This window comes from Salmo salar, chromosome ssa02 (assembly GCF_905237065.1).
Source record: "Salmo salar chromosome ssa02, Ssal_v3.1, whole genome shotgun sequence".
NCBI lineage: Eukaryota > Metazoa > Chordata > Actinopteri > Salmoniformes > Salmonidae > Salmo > Salmo salar.
Window position 1 is genome coordinate 53,017,386 of NC_059443.1, and position 23,265 is coordinate 53,040,650.

General features: G+C 48.2%; 1 protein-coding gene and 1 non-coding gene across 7 annotated transcripts in view; both read right to left on the bottom strand.

Annotated features, from left to right (window-relative positions):
- Positions 1-10,477: 10,477 nt before the first annotated feature.
- The window catches only part of LOC106585779 (ubiquitin carboxyl-terminal hydrolase 34), a 61,069-nt gene continuing 48,281 nt past the window's right edge, over positions 10,478-23,265 (bottom strand). For all 6 annotated transcript variants that reach the window (XM_014172436.2, XM_014172427.2, XM_014172414.2 and 3 more), the window contains exons 64-78: positions 21,729-21,902; positions 21,205-21,378; positions 20,538-20,693; positions 19,783-19,940; positions 16,262-16,340; positions 15,481-15,607; positions 15,215-15,322; positions 14,934-15,038; positions 14,509-14,633; positions 13,911-14,034; positions 13,722-13,801; positions 13,378-13,518; positions 12,924-13,070; positions 12,067-12,223; positions 10,478-11,827 (exon numbers count right to left, since the gene is read on the bottom strand). In XM_014172436.2, coding sequence (XP_014027911.2) covers positions 11,064-11,827; positions 12,067-12,223; positions 12,924-13,070; positions 13,378-13,518; positions 13,722-13,801; positions 13,911-14,034; positions 14,509-14,633; positions 14,934-15,038; positions 15,215-15,322; positions 15,481-15,607; positions 16,262-16,340; positions 19,783-19,940; positions 20,538-20,693; positions 21,205-21,378; positions 21,729-21,902 — 2,619 coding nt within the window. In that variant the 3' untranslated portion in view covers positions 10,478-11,063. The remainder of the gene's footprint in view (positions 11,828-12,066; positions 12,224-12,923; positions 13,071-13,377; positions 13,519-13,721; positions 13,802-13,910; positions 14,035-14,508; positions 14,634-14,933; positions 15,039-15,214; positions 15,323-15,480; positions 15,608-16,261; positions 16,341-19,782; positions 19,941-20,537; positions 20,694-21,204; positions 21,379-21,728; positions 21,903-23,265) is intronic.
- On the bottom strand, positions 14,680-14,808 carry LOC123739772 (small nucleolar RNA SNORA44). The gene has a single exon (XR_006767925.1). It is a non-coding gene; the product is annotated as a small nucleolar RNA SNORA44 (small nucleolar RNA).

The window sequence follows — 23,265 nt, forward strand, 5'->3', positions numbered from 1 at the left end:
TAGTAACCAAAAAAGTGTTAAACAAATCAAAATATATTTTATATTGTCACGTATACTCCCTCTCCGGTACTCGAGGTCGTCAGGCTGCTCATTATTACGCACACCTGTCACCATCGTTACACGCATCAGCGCCTCAGACTCAAACACCTGCCTGATTACCGTTCCTATATGTCACTCCCTTTGGTTCTTTCCCTATGCGTTACTGTTTCTGTTCCGTTGTTTCATGTCTGTACGCTACTCGTGTTTCTTGTTTTGTTCTATGTTCATTTATTTATTAAATACACTCCCTGTACTTGCTTCCCGACTCCCAGCATACACGTTACATATATTTTAGATTTTTCATAGTAGCCACCCTTTGCCTTGATGACAGCTTTGCACACTCCTGGCATTCTCTCAACCAGCTTCACCTAGAATGCTTTTCCAACAGTCTTGAAGGAGTTCCCACATATGTTGAGCCCTTGTTGGCTGCTTTACCTTCACTCTACGGTCCAACTCATCCCAAACCATCTCATGTGGGTTGAGGTCAGGTGATTGTGGAGGCCAGGTCATCTGATGCAGCACTCCATCACTCTCCTTCTTGGTCAAATAGCCCTTGCACAGCCTGGAGGTGTTGGGTCATTGTCCTGTTGAAAAACAAATGATAGTCCCACTAAGCGCAAACCAGATGGGATGGCGTATCGCTGCAGAATGCTGTGGTAGCCATGCTGGTTAAGTGTGCCTTGAATTCTAAATAAATCCCAGTGTCACCAGTAAAGCACCGCCACACCATCACACCTCCTCAATGCTTCACGGTGGGAACCACACATGCGGAGATCATCCGTTCACCTACTCTGTGTCTCACAAAGACACGGCAGTTGGAACCAAAAATCTCAAATTTCAGTTTACTTTTGATACTTAATTATATGGAAAACCAAATACTTTTAGACTTTACTCAAGTAGTATTTTACTGGGTGACTTTCACTTGAGTCATTTTCTATTAAGGAATCGTCCCTTTTATTCAAGTATGACAATTGGGTACTTTTCCCACCACTGAATAGGAGTACTACTGAAATCGAAAATGGGGCTATCAACTGAGTCAGAAATTCACATAAAAAAAAATGTACATCTAAAAATACCAACATTGGAATAATATTCAAATCTGTTTTACATAAATGTAGTGGTAACTGTCAAAATAAAGGAAACACTTGAGTAAATGAGGGATACAAAGTATATTGAAAGCAAGCGCTTCCACACAGGTGTGGTTACTGAGCTATTAACATCATCATTCTTAGGGTCATGTACACTGAACAAAAATATAAACGCAACATGCAACAATTTCAAAGATTGAGTGACACTTCCTAAGGAAATCAGTCAATTGAAATAAATTAATTCGACCCTAATCTATGGATTTCACATGACTGGGAATACATATATGCATCTGTTAGTCACAGATACAGTACCTTCAAAAAAAGGTAGGGGTGTGGGTGAGAAAACCAGTCAGTATCTGGTGTGACCACCATTTGCCTCATGTTGCGCAACACATCTCCTTTGCATAGAGTTGATCAGGCTGTTGATTTTGGTCTGTGGAATGTTGTCTCACTCCTCTTTAATGGCTATGCGAAGATGCTAGACATTGGTGGGAACTGCAACGTACTGTCGTACACATCGATCCAGAGCATCCCAAACATGCTCCTTGGTGACGTGTCTGGTGAGTATGCTGGCCATGGAAGAACTGGGACATTTTCAGATTCCAGGATTTGAGTACAGACCCTTGTGACATGGGGCCATGCATTACCATGCTGAAACATGCAGTGATGGCAGTGGATAAATGGCACAACAATAGGCCTCAGGATCTCGTTAAGGCATCTCTGTGCATTCAAATTGTCATAGATAAAATACAACTGTGTTCGTTGTCTGTAGCTTATGTTTGCCCATACCATAACTCCACCACCACCACCACGGTGCACTCTGCTCACAAACCACCCGCCCACACAACGCCATACACTGTCTGCCATCTGCCTGGTACAGTTGAAACCGGGATTCATCCTTGAAGAGCACACTTCTTCAGCGTGCCAGTGGCCAACGAAGGTGAGCATTTGATCACTGAAGTTGGTTGCAACACCAAACTGCAGTCAGGTCAAGACCCTGGTGAGGGCGACGAGCACGCAGATGCGCTTTCTGACTCTAAAACTGCACATTTTAGAGTGGCCAATTATGGTCCCCAGCACAAGGTGCACCTGTGTAATGATCGTGCTGTTTAATCAGCTTCTTGATATGCCACACTTGTTAGGTGGATGGATTATCTTGGCAAAGAAGGAATGCTCATTAACAGGGATGGAAACAAATTCGTGCACAACATTTTTAGAGAAATAAGTTTTTTGTGCACATGGAACATTCCTGGTATCTTTTATTTCAGCTCATGAAACATGGGACCAACACATTACATGTTGCATTTATATTTTTATTCAGTATATAAAATGCTGTCAGCCATTATTTTGGCTACCATGGCTAGAAGAGATCTCAGCGACTTTGAAATTTCTCATGGAAGAATGGTGTCGCAGCCCTCCAAGAGTTCCAGACACTTGTAGAATCTACAGCGCATTCGGAAAGTATTCAGACCCCTTGACTTTCCCACATTTTGTTATGTTACAGCCTTATTCTAAAATGTATTAAATTGTTTTTTTCCCCCCTCATCTACACACAACACGAAGCAAAACCAGGTTTTTCGACATTTGTGCAAATGTTTAAAAAAATATACTGAAATATCGCATATGAATAAGTATTCAGACCCCTTCCTCAGTACCTTGTTGAAGCACTTCTGGCAGAGATTACAGCCTCGAGTCGTCTTGGGTATGATGCTACAAGCCTGGCACACCTGTATTTGGCACACTTTGTATATATCAATGATGTCACTCTTGCTGCGGGTGATTCTTTGATTCACCTCTACGCAAAGGTGCACCATGCTGTATACTTCTGGCCCTCCTTTGGACACTGTTAACAAACCTCCAAACGAGCTTCAATGCCATACAACACTCCTTCCGTGGCCTCTACCTGCTCTTAAATGCTAGTAAAACGAAATGCATGCTCTTCAACCGATCGCTGCCCGAACGCGCCCGCCCGACTAGTATCACCACTCTGGACGGTTCTGACTTAAAATATTTGGACAACTACAAATACCTAGTTGTCTGGCTAGACTGTTAACTCTCCTTCCAGACTCACATTAAACATCTCCAATCCAAAGCTAAATCTAGAATCGGCTTCCTATTTCCCAACAAAGCCTCTTTCACTCATGCTGCCAAACATATCCTCGTAAAACTGACTATCCTACCGATCCTCGACTTCGGCGTGGTTATTTACAAAATAGCCTCCAACACACTACTCAGCGTATTGGATGAGGTCTATCACAGTGCCATCCGTTTTGTCACCAAAGCCCCATATACTACCCACCACTGTGACCTGTATGCTCTCGTTGGCTGGTCCTTGCTACATATTCGTCGCCAAACCCACTGGCTCCAAGTCATCTATATGTCTTTACTAAGTAAAGCGCCGCCTTAGCTCACTGGTCACCATAGCAGCACCCACCTGTAGCACGCGCTCCAGCAGGTATATTTCACTGGTCATCCCAAAAGCCATCACCTCCTTTGGCCGCCATTCCTTCCAGTGCTCTGCTGCCAATGACTGGAACGAATTGCAAAAATCACTGACGTTGGAGACATATCTCTCTCACTAACTTTAAGTGTCAGCTGTCAGAGCAGTTTACCGTTCGCTGCAGCTGTACACAGCCCATCTGTAAATAGCCCATCCAACCAACTACCTATCTTATCCCCATGTTTTTCTGCTCTTTTGCACACCAGTATTTCTACTTGCACATCCTCATCTGCACATATATCACTCCAGTGTAAATTGCTAAATTGTCATTAGTTTGGCACTATTGGCCTATTTATTGCCTTACCTCATTTGCTCACACTGTATACAGATTTTCTATTGTGTTATTGACTGTACTTTAGTTTATCCCATGTGTAACTCGGTTGTTTTTGTCGCAGTGCGTTGCTTTATCTTGGCCAGGTCGCGGTTGTAAATGAGAACTTGTTCTCAACTGGCCTACCTGGTTAAATAAAGGTCAAATAAAAAATAAAACATTTGGGGAGTTTCTCATTTTCTGCAGATAATCTCAAGCTCTGTCAGGTTGGATGGGGAGCGTAACTGCACAGCTATTTCCAGGTCTCTCCAGAGATGTTCGATTGGGTTCAAGTCCGGGCTCTGTCTGGGCCATTCAAGGACATTCAGAGACTTGTCCCGAAGCCACTGCGGTGTCTTGGCTGTGTGCTTAGGGTTGTTGTCCTGTTGGAAGGTGAACCTTCGCCCCAGTCTGGATGTCCTGAGCAGGTTTTCAATCAAGGATCTCTGTACTGCTCCGTTCATCTTTCCCTTGACCCTGACTAGTCTCTAAGTCCCTGCCGCTGAAAAACATCCCCACAGCATGATGTTGCCAACACCATGCTTCACCGTAGGGATGGTGCCAGGTTTCCGCCAGACGTGACGCTTGCCATTCAGGACCAAGAGTTCAATCTTCATCAGACCAGAGAATCTTGTTTGTCATGGTCAGAGTCCTTTAGGTGCCTTTGGCACTCCAAGAGGGCTGTCATGTGCCTTTGACTGAGGAGTGGCTTCCATCTGGCCACTATACCATAAAGGCATGATTGGTGGAGTGCTGCAGAGATGGTTGTCATTCTAGAAGGTTCTTCCATCTCCACAGAGGAACTCTGGAGCTCTGTCAGAGTGATCATTTGGTTCTTGGTCACCTCCCTGACCAAGGCCCTTCTCTCCCGATTGCTCAGTTTGGCCGGGTGGCCAGCTCTAGGAATTGTCTCGGTGGTTCCAAACTTCATCCATTTAAGAATGATGGAGCCCACTGTATTCTTGGGGATCTTCAATGCTGCAGACATTTTTTGGGACCCTTCCCCAGATCTGTGCCTCGACACAATCCTATTTTATGCCAGCTCAGCTTCCAGCTCCTATGCAACTCTGTAGTAATTTGTGTTTGTTATTTCTTACATTATTAGCCCAGAATTGTGTCACATACAGCCGGAAATAACTTTTTGATTCCAGAGCAGCGGAAAATCACCAGCATTACAACCAGGAATACGACTTCCCCGAATTGGATGCTTTGTTCGTACCCCCCAGGGCGATTTAACTTATTTCAGAGGCTGCTCAAAAACACCGCTGGCGGAGAAGAGGTATACGGAGTGGACTTCTAGTCAGACTCAGGAGGCGTGCACACCATCCACCGCTTCCGAGTATATTACTCGCCAACGTTCAGTCTCTGGATAATAAAGTAGACTAGCTCAGGGCTAGGATCTCTTTCCAGAGAGACATTAAGGATTGTAACATACTCTGTTTCATGGAAACATGGCTCTCCAGCAGCCAGCTGGGTTCTCAGTACATCGTGCAGACAGGAATAAAGAACTCTCCGCAAAGAAGAAAGATGGAGGTGTATGTTTCATGATTAACTACTCATGGTGTGATTGTGATAACATACAGAAACTCAAGTCCTTTTGTTCAACCGACTTAGAATACCTCACAAATGCAGACCGTATTACCTCCCAAGATAATTGTCATCGGTTCCAGTCACAGCCGTGTATTTTTCCCCTCAAGCCGATACCATGACGGACCTCAAAGACCTACACTGGACTTTATGCAAACTAGAAACCACATATCCTGAGGCCGCATTTATTGTAGCTGAGGATTTTAACAAAGCAACGTAGGAAAATACTAGCCAAGTTCTAACACATTGACAGTAGTACTCGCGCTGGAAAAACATTGGACCATTTCTACTCAACTTTTCAAAATGCCTACAAGGACCCCCCCCGCCCTCCTTCTGCAAATCTGATCGACTCCATTTGGTCCTTCCTTCCTATAGGCAGAAACTCAAACAGGAATTACCTGTGGTAAGGTCTATTCAACGCTGGTCTGACCAATCGGAATCCATACTTCAAGATTGTTCATGCGGACTGGGGTATGTTCTGGGTAGCCTCTGACAATACCATCAACGAATACGGTGACTGAGTTCATCAGGAAGTGTATAGGAGATGTTGTACCCACTGTGACTATTAAAACCTACCTAAACCAGAAACAGTGGATAGATGGCAGCATTCGCGCAAAACTAAAAGTGCAAACCACCGCATTTAATCATGGCAAGGTGACTGGCAATATGGCTGAATACAAACACTGTAGTTATTCAAACCGTAAGGCAATCAAAAAGGCAAAACTTCAGTACAAAGACAAAGTGGAGTCGCAATCCAACAGCTCAGTCACGAGACGTATGTGGCAGGGCCTACAGACAATCACGGACTAAAAAGGGAAAACCAGCCACGTTGCGGACACCGACGTCTTGCTTCCGGACAAGCTAAACACCTTCTTCGCCCGCTTTAAGGATAACACAGTGCCACCAACGCGGCCGGCTACCAAGCACTGTGGGTTCTCCTTCTCCGTGGCCGACTTGAATAAGACATTTAAGCGTTTTCAACAATCGCAAGGCTGCCGGCCCAGACGGCATCCCTAGCTGCGTTCTCAGAGCATGCGCAGACTAGCTGGCTTGAGCATTTAGGGACATATTCAATCTCTCCCTATCCCAGTCCGCTGTTCCTACTTGCTTCAAGATGTCCACCATTGGCCTCCCAAGTGGCGCAGTGGTCTAAGGCACTGCATCGCAGTGCTAGCTGTGCCACTAGAGATTCTGGTTTGAGTCCAGGCTCTGTTGCCGCTGGCCGCGACCGTGAGACCCATGGGGCAGCGCACAATTGGCCCAGCGTCGTCCAGGTTAGGGGAGGGTTTGGCTGGCAGGGATGTTCTTGTCCTATTGCACACCAGCGACTCCTGTGGCGGGCCGGGCGCATGCACGCTGACACGGTCGCCAGGTGTACAGTGTTTCCTTTGACACATTGGTGTGGCTGGCTTCTGGTTTAAGCGGGCATTGTGTCAAGAAGCAGTGGTTCTGTCATCATGAAGTGCTTTGAGAGGCTAGTTAAGGATCATATCACCTCTGCCTTACCGGACACCCTAGACCCACTTGAATTTGCTTACTGCCCCAATAGATCCACAGATGACGCCATCACACTGCACACTGCCCTATCCCCTTTGGACAAGAGGAATATCTATGTAAGAATGTTGTTCATTGACTGTAGCTCAGCATTCAACACCATAGTAGCAAGCTCATCAATAAGCTCTGGGCCCTGGGTCTGAAACCTGCCCTGTCCAGCTGGGTCCTAGACTTCCGCCACCAGGTGGTGAAGGTAGGAAACCACTTCGCTGATCCTCAACACAGGGGCCCAAGGGTGTATGCTCAGCCCCCTGTACTCCCTGTTCACCGTGGCCATGTACTCCAACTCAATTATCACGTTCGCAGATGACAACAGTAGTAGGCTTGATTACCAACAATGAGAGACTACAGAGAGGAGGTGAGGGCACTGGGAAAGCAGTGCCAGGAAAATAACCTCTCAATCAATGTCAACAAAACAAAGGAGCTGATCGTGGACTTCAGGAAACCGCAGAGGAAGCACGCCCCTATCCACATCGACGGGACCGCAGTGGAGAAGGTGGAAAGCTTCAAGTTCCTTGGCGCATCACTGACGTTCTGAAATGGTCCACCCACACAGACAGTCTGATGAAGGCGGCGCAACAGCGCCTCTTCAACCTCAGCAGGCTGAAGAAATTTGTCTTGGCCCTTGCAACGCTCAAACTTTCACAGATGCACAAATGAGAGCATCCTGTCGGGCTGTGTCACCGCTTGGTACGGCAACTGTACCGCCTGCAATCGCAGGGCTCTCCAGAGGGTGGTGCGGTCTGCCCAATGCATCACCAGGGGCAAACCACTTGCCGTCCAGGACACCTACAGCACCCGATGTCACAGGAAGCCAAAAATATCTTCAAGGACATCAACCACCCGAGCCACGGCTTGTTCACCCCACTATCATCCAGAAGGTGAGGTCAGTACAGGTGCATCAAAGTTGGGACCGAGATCCTGAAAAACATCTATCTCAAGGTCATCACTGTTAAATAGCCATCACTAGCCAGCTTCCACCTGGTTATGCAACCCTGCTCCTGAGAGGCTGCGGCCCTATACACAGACTTGGAATCACAACACCTGCAAAAGCATCTGCTATATATGTGTATGTGACCAATAAAATTTGATTTGTGTGCCTTTCCAAATCATAACTTTACCACAGGTGGACTCCAATCAAGTTGTAGAAACATCTCAAGGATGATCAAAGGAAACAGGATGCACCTGAGCTCAATTTTGAATCTCATACCAAAGGGTCTGAATACTTATGTAAATAAAATGTTTATTTTTAATAAATGTGCAAGAACTTCAAACAAAACGCTCTAGCGACTCCTTGTGGCGGACCAGGCGCCTGCAAGCTGACATTGGTTGTCAGTCGAACAGTGTTTCCTCCCGCTGGCTTCCGGGTTAAGCAGGAGGGTGTTAAGAAGTGCGCCTTGGCGGGTGATGATTTGGAGGACATATGACTCGATCTTCACTGAGCCCGTTGGGGAGTTGCTGCGATGAGACAAGATCGAAATTGGGAATAAAAAAAGGGTTAAAATGACCAAAAAAATGATAAAGAAAGAACAAGGCTGTAACTTAACAAAACGTGGAAAAAGTCAAGGGGTCTGAATACTTTCCGAATGTACTGTCCGAATGTACTTTCCGAATGTACTGCCTGGGCGCATTGAAGCTTTTCTGGCGGCTCGTGTTGGTTAGCCAACATCTCAAAGCATAGCCAAGGTGATTTGTCCACACTGATGCTGACATGGAGGCACCAGAAAATGTTGCCAAACATTTAATTACATAAATAGGCTTAAAGGCAGTTATGTTTGACAAATATAATTTAAGATAATTAAAATGAATGTAAAGGCTCGTTCTGTTGACATACTCAAGGCACGGTTCGTTCTGATCAAATGGTCACAAGAGCTGCGAGAAAGGCCAGTGCCTGTTGCGCACCACACACGTCAACCACCTTGAAATCTGAACGGAGGCAATCAGCATTTGAAAACTAATATGAAAACTTAATGGTTTAAAACCTGGAGGTTTTAAGTCACTTTGAGGCATGTCTTACCTTGTTCCAAAGTAGCCTAGCGAAAATCAGACCATGAAATGTTGAGGGATTTTTATAAACAGTTCCTTATTCCATTGAAACCAGAATTTCTAACATGTTCTACTGGGTTTCTATCAACTTCATTTCATTTTCCAGCAGCCCAAGACAATCCTAGTCATATTAGCAACCCATGCTAGTTGTTGCATCTTTAGATCTCCCCTCTTTCTAAATGTTAATATCGGTCACATAGAACCACTGACGTACTGTGCACTTTTTGGAACGGCTCCCTCCAATTGCATTTTGGAACATTCGAGTGTAGCCTATACCGCATTGTGCGCAGTGCTGCGCTTACCATGGGCCAGTCCAAAAGCATATTTTGCAGTGGGGGGATACGACCATAAAATGAGGAACTGATTCTGTGGTGCAAAGCCAGAAAGACAGCAGCTGCTTGGCACTTTACAGTTGGAAATCAAATTAATCATGGCATATTAATGGGGGGGTTCAAATTGACGTGTTTCTAATAAACCCCCCCCCCCCCCCAAGTTACACACCTGCCTGAAGGGTCCCTGTGTAAACTGGTATTCAGTACCCTGTAACAAATCAATAGAACATTTTTACAGAGAGGATGGTTATGATAAAATACCATCATACACACACGGGTCTCTCAAGACCAGGATTGGGTAACGTAGAGTAACCAACTGCATGTCCACCTCTCAAGGACAGTTTCAAGACTATCTGTTTCAAAACACTGATCTAGCATTGGGTTGTGCAGGACTTACACCATCACAGCATATGTTAGATTGTTAAGGTATAGAGCAAAACTTCTCAAAACTGCTGCAGACTCAGGACCAGGATTCTCTTGAAAACATACTCCATCTAAATGGGATACATTTGATTTGATAAAGACAAGGTTCAATTAAAATGATTGTGGTTCTTCACAGCAGTGTAACGTGTAGCGGAATAAGTCTGGAAACATTTTAGTAAACCTTACGACCACGGTGAAGGCTGTACGGGGGATCCTTAAAACAATAAATCAGATTAAATCCACGATGTTCGAGGACGCTATAGAAAAAAATTTTTATCATAGCTCATTGTGGTTTTCAGTTCATAATTATTCATATAACAATTTTTATTAATTTATGCTATATCGAAATAAATAAAAAAAGAAACAAAACAACCAGAAGAAGCAAGAATGACAATAGATTATGGAATGTATTTTCAGTAAATAAAATAAAGCTCCAACTGTTACACCAAGTCTGCTTTATTTCACCCACAGATATCGTGTCAAATAAAGCACCATTATGTGTGTGTATTTATATATATATATATATATATATATATATATATATATATATATATATATATAGTCGCCAGGCAACAACTAGAGAAGATTCTTTACAGAATCAAGTTTCTTGTGGTTTTTTAATGTACAGGTAAACTTAGTATTGGATATTAACCACAGAAAAAACGCAAGGCAACTTTTGCCTCTTTCATAAAGTACAAAACTGGCACAGAGGACACCATTTTATACAGAGTAAAAATGCAATCAAATTAAATTGCATACAGAAGAGACTAAAATTCCTGTAAACCTTTCCCCGTTACAACAACCTCAAACAAATACATCACTTCAAAGAGAACTCTGAAATCGGTAAAAAAAAAATTATTTTTGCCGATCCATCGATCTCTTTCGTCCAATGGATTGGCGGCTGTGCATGTTTATAGTCATTTGGGAGCATGCTGTCTGGAGCCTTCTTCTGCCATTGAAGCTGAGGAGGAGTGATCGCGTGACATACCGGAGCACAAGAACTGACAGAAGCACATCAGCAGAGGCCAACGCAACACACACAGAAAAGGGAAACAACAAACGAAAGGATGAAAACAGGGAAAGAAAAGTGTTAAACGAAATAGCATAATTCATTTAGAGAAAAAAATAACAGACAAAAAAGATTTTAAAAAGGGCTCATGGTGCTGAGAGCAATAACGGGGATGTCACGAGGAGGCGGAGCACGGCCCTTTCCCAAATAGTTTTGTAACCACGGCGATAGTGGCCTCCACTGTCCTGTAGAGCATTTCCAGAGTGTCCGGAGGCGGGGCAGAGTTCGTCAGAGCCTGCGAGGGGGCGTGGCTACTGCACCCTGGGACCTCTGGCCCCTCTCCAGCCAGGCCCAGGGCAGATGGGAAGGCCAGGTCCTCCGAGGCCAGAGCGGCCGAGCCTCCGCAAGTCTTAGAGCCCGTCTCCCTCTCCTCCTTTGTCTCATCCATTGCCGCCGTTGCTTCCCTCCTCTCTTCCTCCTCCGCTCCTGCCATGGCTGCCTGCTGAGTCTGAGACGACTGCTTCTCCCCCCCCTGTCCGCCGCCGTACGACAACTCTCCCGTCTCCGGGAGGGAGGAAGAGGATGATGATGAGGAAGAGGAGGAAGAGGAAGCCTCCATCTTCTCCTCCTTGGGGGAGGCGTCCCCAGGGGGTTGGCTGCAACTGGTGGCAGCAGTAGGATCCGGTGAGGGCGGGTCGTGCTCGGTTCCCGGGTCGATGAGGGACGAGGAGTCCCGTGTCTCTGTGTCTGAGGTGCTGGTGGGAGTCAGTACCTCCTGGTGCTCCGGCTTCAGGTCGACACATGGGGGGTGGGAGGAGGAGGAGGTGGGTCCGGATACGGTCACACCCCCGGTGCTGGTGCCGGCGCTGGTTCCTTCCCCGGGGCCGTCGTCGCTACTCATCCGCCGGCGCTTCACTGGGGTGGCGCCCTCCTCCTCCGCTGAGAGACAGAGAAGAAACTCAGGTGATTAACCTTTACATCTGTGTACAGGTAGTACTACCATCAGCACTTCCAACTTCAATTCATCATTTCCCAACGAGTTTAAATGACACATAGTCCAACCCTGTTATCTGCTTACACTATTAAGTGACAATAGGCTGAAAGAGACACCACACATTGACTACCATCAATGCGTTTCCATTTTCCAAGTTTGTGACAGTATACTGTATGTGTGGTACCTTTGGCCTTGCGGTCCTTGGCCTCCTGTTCGAGCGAGCTGCGTTGCTGCACACAGGCGTTACACTTGGACAGCAACTCCTGCAGGGCCGGACCCAGAGCCGGGTCCAACGCCTGGGGGGTGTGGATGGACAACATCAACGCCAACGCTCGCAGGTCCTGAAGAGAGGGAGGGAGAGGGACAAAAGATAAGTGATTATCTAGTAGAGAATAGCATTTGAACAGGGAATGACAATCTAGTAAGGCATGACTATGGAATTAACGAGTAAGCATGAATAAGGCCCGAGTAGAGGGTGAATAAGGCATGAATAGTGCACTAACAGAATGTGAATAAGGCATGAATAGTGCACTAACAGAATGTGAATAAGGCATGAATAGTGCACTAACAGAACGTGAATAAGGCATGAATAGTGCACTAACAGAACGTGAATAAGGCACACAGTGCACAAGCAGAACGTGAATAAGGCACAGTGCACAAGCAGAACGTGAATAAGGCATGAATAGTGCACTAACAGAACGTGAATAAGGCATGAATAGTGCACTAACAGAACGTGAATAAGGCATGAATAGTGCACTAACAGAACGTGAATAAGGCATGAATAGTGCACTAACAGAATGTGAATAAGGCATGAATAGTGCATTAACAGAATGTGAATAAGGCATGAATAGTGCATTAACAGAATGTGAATAAGGCATGTGAATAGTGCATTAACAGAATGTGAATAAGGCATGAATAGTGCATTAACAGAATGTGAATAAGGCATGAATAGTGCATTAACAGAATGTGAATAAGGCATGAATAGTGCATTAACAGAATGTGAATAAGGCGTGAATAAGGGCATGAATAAGGGGTACTGACAGCGTTGAGGAGGCCACTGGTCTTGCTCAGCTCCAGGCGGTGCGAGGCCAGCTCGGGCTGTAGGCTGTGGTACTCGTTCAGCAGGTTGGTCACCAGCAGACTGATCAGGTTGGCGCAGCTGGGGCCTGACAGCACCTGGCTCTGGACCTGAGAGATGACACACACACACGTACGGTCATGCACTCGAAAGGCCCATCGACTTGGTATTTAAAGTAGCAAGGGGTTAGCCTGAGTACGAGATCAGATTTTGCAGTCTTGCCAACACCATTGCGGTCATTTGAAGTTGACAAGACGGCAAAACAGATCTGGGACTCAGACTAGCAGGAAACCTTGGTAGAGGGTTGCACGTCAACATTGGATGCATAAATGAAATGACACGCTATAAAAACAGGCTAAAGCAGAGGCTGTCAGTGTTGAAATAAACGGATGGTAGCGATGGCTCCAAAATGGCTACCTTGTGCAGGAAGCAGGTGAGGAAGGAGTAGGCCATGTTGTTGTTGAGGAAGGTCCTCTCGTCCATCAGGATGCACTTGATGTACTCGCCGAACGCCGGGTCCTCGCACAGAAGCTTCACACATGTCTTAGCCAGGGCCGACTACAGAACAGCACGGGAGATGGCGGTGACAACGTACAAGTAGTGCGTTTGTTTAATTTGATGTGTGTTTGTTTGTAGATTTGGATGTGTGTTAAGTGTGTTTGCAAGTGAGAGAAATAGTATGCATATGTGTCCGAGTATTGTGTGTGAGACTGTATTTGAGTGAGTGTGTTAAAGTGTTTGTGAAAGTGTGTGTTATTTACCTGAGACTGGCAAAGCTCCGTCCACAGCTTGGGGAAGAGGGCCAAGTGCAGAGGCAAGCCCTCGTACGCTATCAGGACACCTGGAGCAGAGAGACATGGTCACATTGGCGGCACACCAGATACACACACACACACACAACCAGACAGACAGCCTTTTTAGTCATTAGAAACGCATCCACACACACTCACTTAGTTTGACAAGGGTCTCGGTGAACTTCTCGCAGTTGATGGCGACTCGACACAGCAGGTGGATGAACTGGTGGTAGGAGAGAAAGTAGTCTAGAAGCATCCGGTCATACACCTCATCTTTACCCTGAGAGAGAGAGAGAGAGATATATGGAAGTTGATGATCCTTCTCAATGATAGCAGGAATACCACACTAGCGCAAATATACACATGAAATGAACAGACCTTGAATTGCTAAAAAAACATGCATACATAAACCACTTTATTTTACCCAGAGGGAACTTCAGCGGTGGCACCACGGGGCACCGTTTCCACTTATCCAACCATGATTTTAACCAGGTAGGACAGATTCTCTTCCATCTTAAATGAACCTTCACTTAACCAGGTAAGCTATCGAGAACCATCTCCCTTACAACAACCACCTCCCTTACAACAACAACAATCTGCGATTTCCCCTAAAACATAAACTTCCTCTTTAGCACTTAAGACCACTGTTCTATCAAACCTGACATGATCTTGGTGCCAAAGATGGTCTTTATGTTAAGAAAATGACAAACTGCCCAAGAGACATGAAGCAGTGGTACTATTCATAGACACACACCTTGCTGGTCTCCACCATGGAAGGCAGGAGGCACATGTTGAGTTCAGGTCTGGGAGGCCTGACGTTGTTCTTGCCTCCCATCAGCTTGATGTTCTCTCTGCAGGGCAGGTAAGGCCCAAAGGACACTGTGTACAAACGTAAATACATGTTGTTTTTTGTCCCTTTCTAGATATGTGTAGGACAGTTGAGTGGCTGCCTCAGGCACGGAGAGGCCAGGACAGTCAAAGACTCCCCCGGTACTCTGGCCTGCACTTGGAGAACCAGAGGCTACAGACAGAGCCAGGGTCCTTAGGATAGCCGTGTAGTACTATCCATCATCGGCATTGTTCTCCTGATTGCTTGCGTTTGTCCTCATTAAGCTTCGTCAGTACATAAGACAAGCTCTAAGTGTAGCAGCTGGAGGAGGGGGGGGGGGGGTCACTCACTGGGGATGTTGCTGTGGTGGTAGGTGCAGTGGTTGTGCTGCAGGAAGGGCACCAGAGTGTGCAGGAAGTCATGGGGACTCAACAGGACCAGCTCCTTCAGAACATCTGGAGGGGGAACAGAATAACCCAGGAACTACTAGTGACATCTCATTTTACATACAACAGGTATTATTCCCTTGAGTGATTGGAATTGTTCCAAAGCTCTATTGTATATACTATGTGGAATAGTTTAGAGGGGAAAATGTGGTCAAATATGATCCAAACTGTCTGTGTGTTCTTACCCAGGCAGGCGTTGCGGAGCTCCGGAGGGCTGTAGGAGTTGAGGAGGGTGAGCAGCTTGTGGGCAAAGTCGATCCTCTCCTGCCACTGGATAAGAGCCTGCTTCACGTCTATAGGAGAACAACACAGGTTGTACAGAGACTTTTACAGGGTCCCTAAATAAAAAAAAAAAAGGCAAGTCACCGAGCTCTAGTTAACAGAAGGCTCCGACAGAAGAACACAGGGCTTATTCACAAGGGGGTGAATCTTAACGTTTACTTTTGCTGACCTTTGCGCTGCAGATAGGGCCGCGTGGCCTTGAGTACCGACAGGAAGATGGACAGCAGCTCCACCAGGTCCCCCGTCACATGACACGCTGTGGCCTCGTGGTACATCATGTGCAGGGTGTTGAACGACTGCAGGAAGCAGAGAGAGAGACAGAGAGACAGAGAGAGACAGAGACAGAGAGAGACAGAGAGAAACCGAGAGAGAGAGAAACCGAGAGAGAGAGAGACAGAAACAGAGACAAAGAGAGAGAGACAGAAACAGAGAGAGAGAGAGAGAGAGAGAGAGAGAGCGAGAGGGGCACATCAAACCGTTGCCAATGCTAGAACCCTTGGCCTAAGAAATGAACATTCCTACACTTTATAGTAAAATATTATTTTACAGGAAACAGCTCACAATGAAGAAACTTCATCAAACTACCAACATTATGTGTAGGGTGTTAAAGACTGCAGGATGGAGAGAGGGGAGGGAGGGAGGGGCACGTCAAATGACAGGTAACGATTTATGCAACAGCTGATGTCATGAAAAACCTCTATGGACACCCTTTACATTGAGAAACTTAAAAAATATATAAAAGATCTTATATTGGACAGAGAATAAAACTACATTCAACTCTAATATTATTTACATTTTCAACCCGTTAACCAAACCTTGATTTCCGAGACTACCCCCCAACCCCACAACTAACTCCAAACTATAATATACAAGCCAGTGAAACGAAGCAATGTAGAAATGGTTTGATATAAGCCTAAAAACCATAATTGGTGCAGAAGGTCTCGACGTACCTCTGTCATGAGGATGAGTCCTCTGTTGAAGACCACCAGTAGTCGGTCTTCATCGTTCTCCAACAACACACGGAAGGCACTGGGGAAGAACACAAAACACAGTTACACTATATCATGGACATCATGGACATATTCTGGATTTCACATTGCTTTCATCTCAAAAAGTAAGACAGCGCCCATATGATTCTCTAAAAGGCATCAGACGTTTCTCTGGTTGAGTTGCCGTGTGTTCATGTTTTTTTAAACTCTGCAGATGCTTCGTATCTGGGCCGTGTTTTAGGGCACGCACCGGAAAATGTTTTAAAACGTTTTGCAACAAATGATTGTGTCCTATTGGACCATTCCAGGTAGTCCCTGTTTCAGTCCGTTTTCTTCAACGTGGTGCCTTATGAACATGATCCTGGTGGCAAATGAGAGTGTTCCCCTCCCTCTGTGTGTGTGTCCCTCTCTCTGTGTGCGTGTGTGTGTCCCTCTCTCTGTGTGTGTGTGTGTGTCCCTCTCTCTGTGTGTGTGTGTCCCTCTCTCTGTGTGTGTGTGTGTCCCTCTCTCTGTGTGTGTGTGTGTCCCTCTCTCTGTGTGTGTGTGTGTGTCCCTCTCTCTGTGTGTGTGTGTGTGTCCCTCTCTCTGTGTGTGTGTGTGTGTCCCTCTCTCTGTGTGTGTGTGTGTGTCCCTCTCTCTGTGTGTGTGTGTGTGTCCCTCTCTCTGTGTGTGTGTGTGTGTCCCTCTGTGTGTGTGTGTGTGTGTCCCTCTCTGTGAGTGTGTGTGTCCCCCTCCCTCTCTGTGTGTGTGTGTGTGTGTCCCCCCTCTCTCTGTGTGTGTGTCCCTCTGTGTGTGTGTGTCCCTCTCTGTGTGTGTCCCTCTCTGTGTGTGTCCCTCTCTGTGTGTGTGTGTCCCCCTCTCTCTCTCTGTGTGTGTGTCCCTCTCTGTGTGTGTGTGTCCCTCTCTCTCTCTGTGTGTCCCCCTCTCTGTGTGTGTGTGTGTCCCTCTGTGTGTGTGTGTGTGTGTGTCCCTCTCTGTGAGTGTGTGTGTCCCCCTCCCTCTCTGTGTGTGTGTGTGTGTGTGTCCCTCTCTCTCTGTGTGTGTCCCTCTCTGTGTGTGTGTGTCCCTCTCTGTGTGTGTGTCCCTCTCTGTGTGTGTGTGTCCCTCTCTCTGTGTGTGTGTGTCCCTCTCTCTGTGTGTGTGTGTCCCTCTCTCTGTGTGTGTGTGTGTGTGTCCCTCTGTGTGTGTGTGTGTGTCCCCCTCCCTCTCTGTGAGTGTGTGTGTCCCCCTCCCTCTCTGTGTGTGTGTGTGTCCCCCTCTCTCTCTGTGTGTGTGTCCCTCTGTGTGTGTGTGTCCCTCTCTGTGTGTGTCCCTCTCTGTGTGTGTCCCTCTCTGTGTGTGTGTCCCCCTCTCTCTCTCTGTGTGTGTGTCCCTCTCTGTGTGTGTGTCCCTCTCTCTCTCTGTGTGTCCCCCTCTTTGTGTGTGTGTGTGTGTGTGTCCCTCTCTGTGAGTGTGTGTCCCCCTCGCTCTCTGTGTGTGTGTCCCTCTCTGTGTGTGTGTGTCCCCCTCTCTCTCTCTGTGTGTGTGTCCCTCTCTGTGTGTGTCTGTCCCCCTCTCTCTCTCTGTGTGTGTCCCCCTCTCTCTCTCTGTGTGTGTGTGTCCCTGTGTGTGTGTGTGTCCCTCTCTGTGTGTGTGTCCCTCTCTGTGTGTGTGTGTGTGTGTGTGTGTCCCTCTCTGTGTGTGTCCCCCTCTCTCTCTCTCTGTGTGTGTGTCCCTCTCTGTGTGTGTGTGTCCCTCTCTGTGTGTGTGTGTCCCTCTCTGTGTGTGTGTGTCCCTCTCTGTGTCTCGCTGTGTGTGTGTGTCCCCCCCTCTCTGTGTGTGTCTCCCCCTCTCTGTGTGTGTGTCCCCCTCTCTGTGTGTGTGTCCCCCTCTCTGTGTGTGTGTCCCCCTCTCTGTGTGTGTGTCCCCCTCTCTGTGTGTGTCCCCCTCTCTGTGTGTGTGTGTATGTGTCCCCATCTCTGTGTGTGTGTGTGTCTCTGTGTGTGTGTCCCCCTCTCTGTGTGTGTGTCCCTCTCTGTGTGTGTGTGTCCCCCCCTATCTGTGTGTGTGTCCCTCTGTGTGTGTGTGTGTCCCCCCCTATCTGTGTGTGTGTGTGTGTGTGTCCCCTGTGTGTGTGTGTGTCCCCCTATCTGTGAGTGTGTGTGTCCCTCTCTGTGTGTGTCCCTCTCTCTCTGTGTGTGTCCCCCTCTGTGCGCATGCGTCCCTCTCTGTGCGCATGCGTCCCTCTCTGTGCGCATGCGTCCCTCTCTGTGCGCATGCGTCCCTCTCTGTGCGCATGCGTCCCTCTCTGTGTCTGTGCGCGTGTTGTGTGCGCACACCCCTCTCTGTGTCTGTGCACGTCCCTCTGTGTGTGCGCCCCTCTCTCTGTCTGTGTGCGCGGGCGCATCCCTCTCTCTGTGTACGCGCGCCTCCGTCTCTCTCTGTGCGCGCGGGCGCATGCGCGCCTCCGTCTCCCCCTCTGTGCGGGCGGGCGCCTCCGTCTCCCCCTCTGTGCGGGCGGGCGCCTCCGTCTCCCCCTCTGTGCGGGCGGGCGCCTCCGTCTCCCCCCTCTGTGCGGGCGGGCGCCTCCGTCTCCCCCTCTGTGCGGGCGGGCGCCTCCGTCTCCCCCTCTGTGCGGGCGGGCGCCTCCGTCTCCCCCTCTGTGCGGGCGGGCGCCTCCGTCTCCCCCTCTGTGCGGGCGGGCGCCTCCGTCTCCCCCTCTGTGCGGGCGGGCGCCTCCGTCTCCCCCTCTGTGCGCGCGAGCGCCTCCGTCTCCCCCTCTGTGCGCGCGAGTGCCTCCGTCTCTCTCTCTGCGCGCGCGCCTCCGTCTCTCTCTGTGCGCGCGCGCGCCCCGTCTCCCTGCGCGCGCGCGCGCCCCGTCTCCCTGCGCGCGCGCCCCGTCTCCCTGCGCGCGCGCGCCCCGTCTCTCTCTGTGCGCGCGCGCCCCGTCTCTCTCTGTGCGCGCGCGCCCCGTCTCTCTCTCTGTGCGCGCGCCCGTCTCTCTCTGTGCGCCGCGCCCCGTCTCCCTGCGCGCGCCCCGTCTCCCTGCGCGCGCCCCGTCTCCCCTGCGCGCGCCCCGTCTCCTGCGCGCGCCCCGTCTCCTGCGCGCGCCCCGTCTCCCCTGCGCGCTGCGCCCCGTCTCCCTGCGCGGGGAGAGGGACGCACAGAGAGAGAGGGACGCACAGAGAGAGAGGGACGCACAGAGAGAGAGAGGGACGCACAGAGAGAGAGGGACGCACAGAGAGAGAGGGACGCACAGAGAGAGAGGGACGCACAGAGAGAGAGGGACGCACAGAGAGAGAGGGACGCACAGAGAGAGAGGGACGCACAGAGAGAGAGGGACGCACAGAGAGAGAGGGACGCACAGAGAGAGAGGGACGCACAGAGAGAGAGGGACGCACAGAGAGAGGGACGTCCCTCTCCCCGCGCGTCCCTCTCCGTGCGTCCCTCTCCCTCTCCGTGCGTCCCTCTCCCTCTCCGTGTGTGTGTGTGCTCTGTGCTACCTGATGAGTGTGGTCCAGCAGGAGCGTCCGTCCAGGCAGCGGAGGTAGCAGCTGATGGTGGTCTTCTTAAACTGCTTGACGTCCTCCAGCTCCTCCTCCCTCATGTCTGACCGCTGGGCCACAAACAGCTGCATCAGGTTAAACAGCTCCTCCACCGCCTGCAGGGGGACAAACACACCCCAGACAGTGGTCAGAGAGGCAGGGGGACAAACACACCCCAGACAGTGGTCAGAGAGGCAGGGGGACAAACACACCCCAGACAGTGGTCAGAGAACCAGGGGGACAAACACACCCCAGACAGTGGTCAGAGAACCAGGGGGACAAACACACCCCAGACAGTGGTCAGAGAACCAGGGGGACAAACACACACCAGACAGTGGTCAGAGAACCAGGGGGACAAACACACACCAGACAGTAAGTAGTCAGAGGCAACAGAGACAAAACGCAAATCAACCTCATACAGGAGTCAGAGAGACCATCTAGAAACATCTGAGGCCTAGCCCCTACTATTATCCATCTGATCTGCTCATGAAGAGGATGATACTGGACAAGGCACAAGGGACTAATGAATCGCCTGAGGGGTCATGGACACAGGCAGTATTACAGAGGCACAAGTCGCCTGACGCAGTAAGAGAGGAAAAAAAGACAGACGAACAGTCACACAGACAGACAACACACACCAGCACCCAGTCAAATCAGGTCATCTTCCCTTTATACACAAAGGGACAGAGGAGTCAGTCAGCCGGACCACCCACCCCCGGGTACTGGCTGGCGTGCGGCGTCAGGTTCTTGAAGGCCCACTGGATGTTCTGGTGCGAGGCCAGCTGGCGGGTGAAGGCGGGCGACTGCTCGCAGCACATCCTCAGGATGCCGTAGTACGCCGGCAGCATTCCCCGGTTGAACAGCACCACCTGTTGGGAAATCATTTCAAGCAGACTTTCAGACTCACCTCTAGCGACTGGCCTACCTTTCTTCTTCGGCTGTTGTGTTTTTGCTAGTAACATTTTGTACATTTACATAAATTGTTTCAGAGATGGCCGCTCTCTTTGCCAGTGGAAGGCGCTTCTTGCACTGAAGGTTCTAACTATAGAACTGTTGGACGTAGTGGCGTGGAATTTGGTAAACCTTCAGTTGGAAAGGACAGTAGTATATGGCATTTCCATGGTATCGTTAAGCCACGGAGGCACTGTGCCAAACATGGACTACACATAACTCATCGCCTTTTTCAGCTAGAATCATGCAACTTGGCAAACATGGTTAAGTTGCCCAATTTAGCGTCATGCTTCCCAACGGTTGACCAAGTGGTACCGTTTCTATTGCTAGGACATCGTTGCCTCTGCTCGAAACTAGATTCATTTTGTTTATATATATATATATTTTTTTATATTAGGGGGCTTTGCAGCTAAAATGTATTATTTGTACCTCCTGGTCGTCGTGGTCGGCCAGGATGTAGTTGAAGGCGATGTTCTTAGTGACCACGGGGTTCTGGACGACCAGACGGACGTTCTCGGGACACTCCATACACACGTTGTACCAGAAGGAGAGCAGGGCCTGCTTGTTGTGGTTCGTGGCGATGGCTGGTTCAGACAACTTGGGCTGAGAGAGGGGGAGGGGAAACATGGAGAAAGATCAGAGAAGTTCACTTACCCTAACTCAATTATTTCATTACCATCACTAGTGTTATTATTCAATAAGGTGTGTACAGGTGAACACACAACAGAGGAAGAGAAAAAGGAACCAAACAAATCTAAATGAAACTAATAGACTTCATTTTCATGCCTTGAGATTGACCAAATGCCTGTATTTAGTTATTATAGTGTAGTGCAGTGAATGCAAAGAGACTAACTTCTAAATGGCTAATATGCCAATCTAATCCCAGTCTCATTTAGCCCAGTCAATTCTTCCCAAAGCAGACAAAGCCCTTTCAACCCCCCCAATCCACTCACCTGGAAGAGGTTCCACAGGTCCATGAAGTAACCAGAGAACATGAGCTTCTCCGTCTTGGAGATGAGGCAGTAGGTCATGAAGCTGAAGTACTGAACCAGCTTGGTGGTCCCATGCACCGCCGCGTCCACGTACAGCTTGGCCCGACCCAGCAGGCCCAGAAGCAGGTTGTACACCTGGTACAGGAGCAAAGGGAAAGATTCGATATTTTTCGGTATTTTTCATTTTCATACAAAATAAACAACTTCTAAACAGTTCCTGTGAAACACGTACACTTCAATCTAAATCGTTGTACATACATAATACAATGTATTGACAAGATACAGTAAGTCTCCTTTACCGGTTGTAAATTATATCCACTTCTCCCAGTTTCAATAAAATATCTGTACTTGAAGTCTTCAAACTACAAGATATCTGAGCAGGTGATCAAAAAATACCAGCAAATGGATATTATTGCCAAGACCCGATTGGTTGAAACGTTGTCACTAATGATGGAAACCGTTTGACTTGAGCCCATTATAATTGTATAATTAGCTCATTGGTAGTAGTAATCTTGTTAAGGATTTGGTTGTTGGAGCTGGTGTGTTATTGTAGCGACAAGGGGAAGTACAGAAAGTGTCTGACCTGAGACCGACACTGTTAGTGCTGTATATTAAGAGTCTAAGGAAGTAGATAAAACAGCAACAGTCGGGTTGCTGTTGAGCCAAGTTAGTTTCTGAGGAACAAGGGCAAGGACAATAGTTGAAGAGGGAGGAAACATCTGTGAGGGGGGGGGCAGAGGGGCCCCAATGACCCTAACTGCAGCTCCCTCTCACACACAGACACACACCGGCCCACAAAGGTTCTGGACACTAACAAAGAGGCACAGACATAGTTTCCGCCCAGCAACAGAGGCTAATTGTTTATCTTAGACATACAAGAAGGGGAAATCCGCCTAGTCGGGGTATAAATATATGCTTGTGTAACTTGCATGCAGGGCCCAGTCCTTGCCTCTCAGCCTCCCTAGGCAAAACAAAACTAACAAAAGAAAGACCTTGGCTGGTGCTTACTGGGGTGCAGCCTACCATGTCGACCAGCCATGGAATTTTGTGAATGCCCATACACGTGGTAGGCCCACCATTTGTAAAACAGGCCGTTGCATTGGCTTTATTGGTCCTGATTCCTGTGACTAATCAATTTGGCTATTTAAGCTCCGAATATCAGCTACCCAACTTCATCAGGAGTTATCGTGAGCATATTTGCAGTGTGTTTACACAACAGGTAATATAAAGAAATTCAAGGAGAGCCGCACACTCTAGGAGCTCAGATGCAATAATTTCATGTCCAACGTTTCGACAGACAAGCCGTCTTCATCAGGGTAGAATCAACATGTAATGCAGAAATTAGATTTTTCGCTATGATCAACTTACACAGATACAAAAATACAGACACAAACTTGAAACCACTGATCATGACAATGGGGTGAAACTCCTGGACAACAGTTGTGATTGTAGATTCTATAGTGTCCATTTTACTTTGACCTGTCCTGTTTTTAGGATC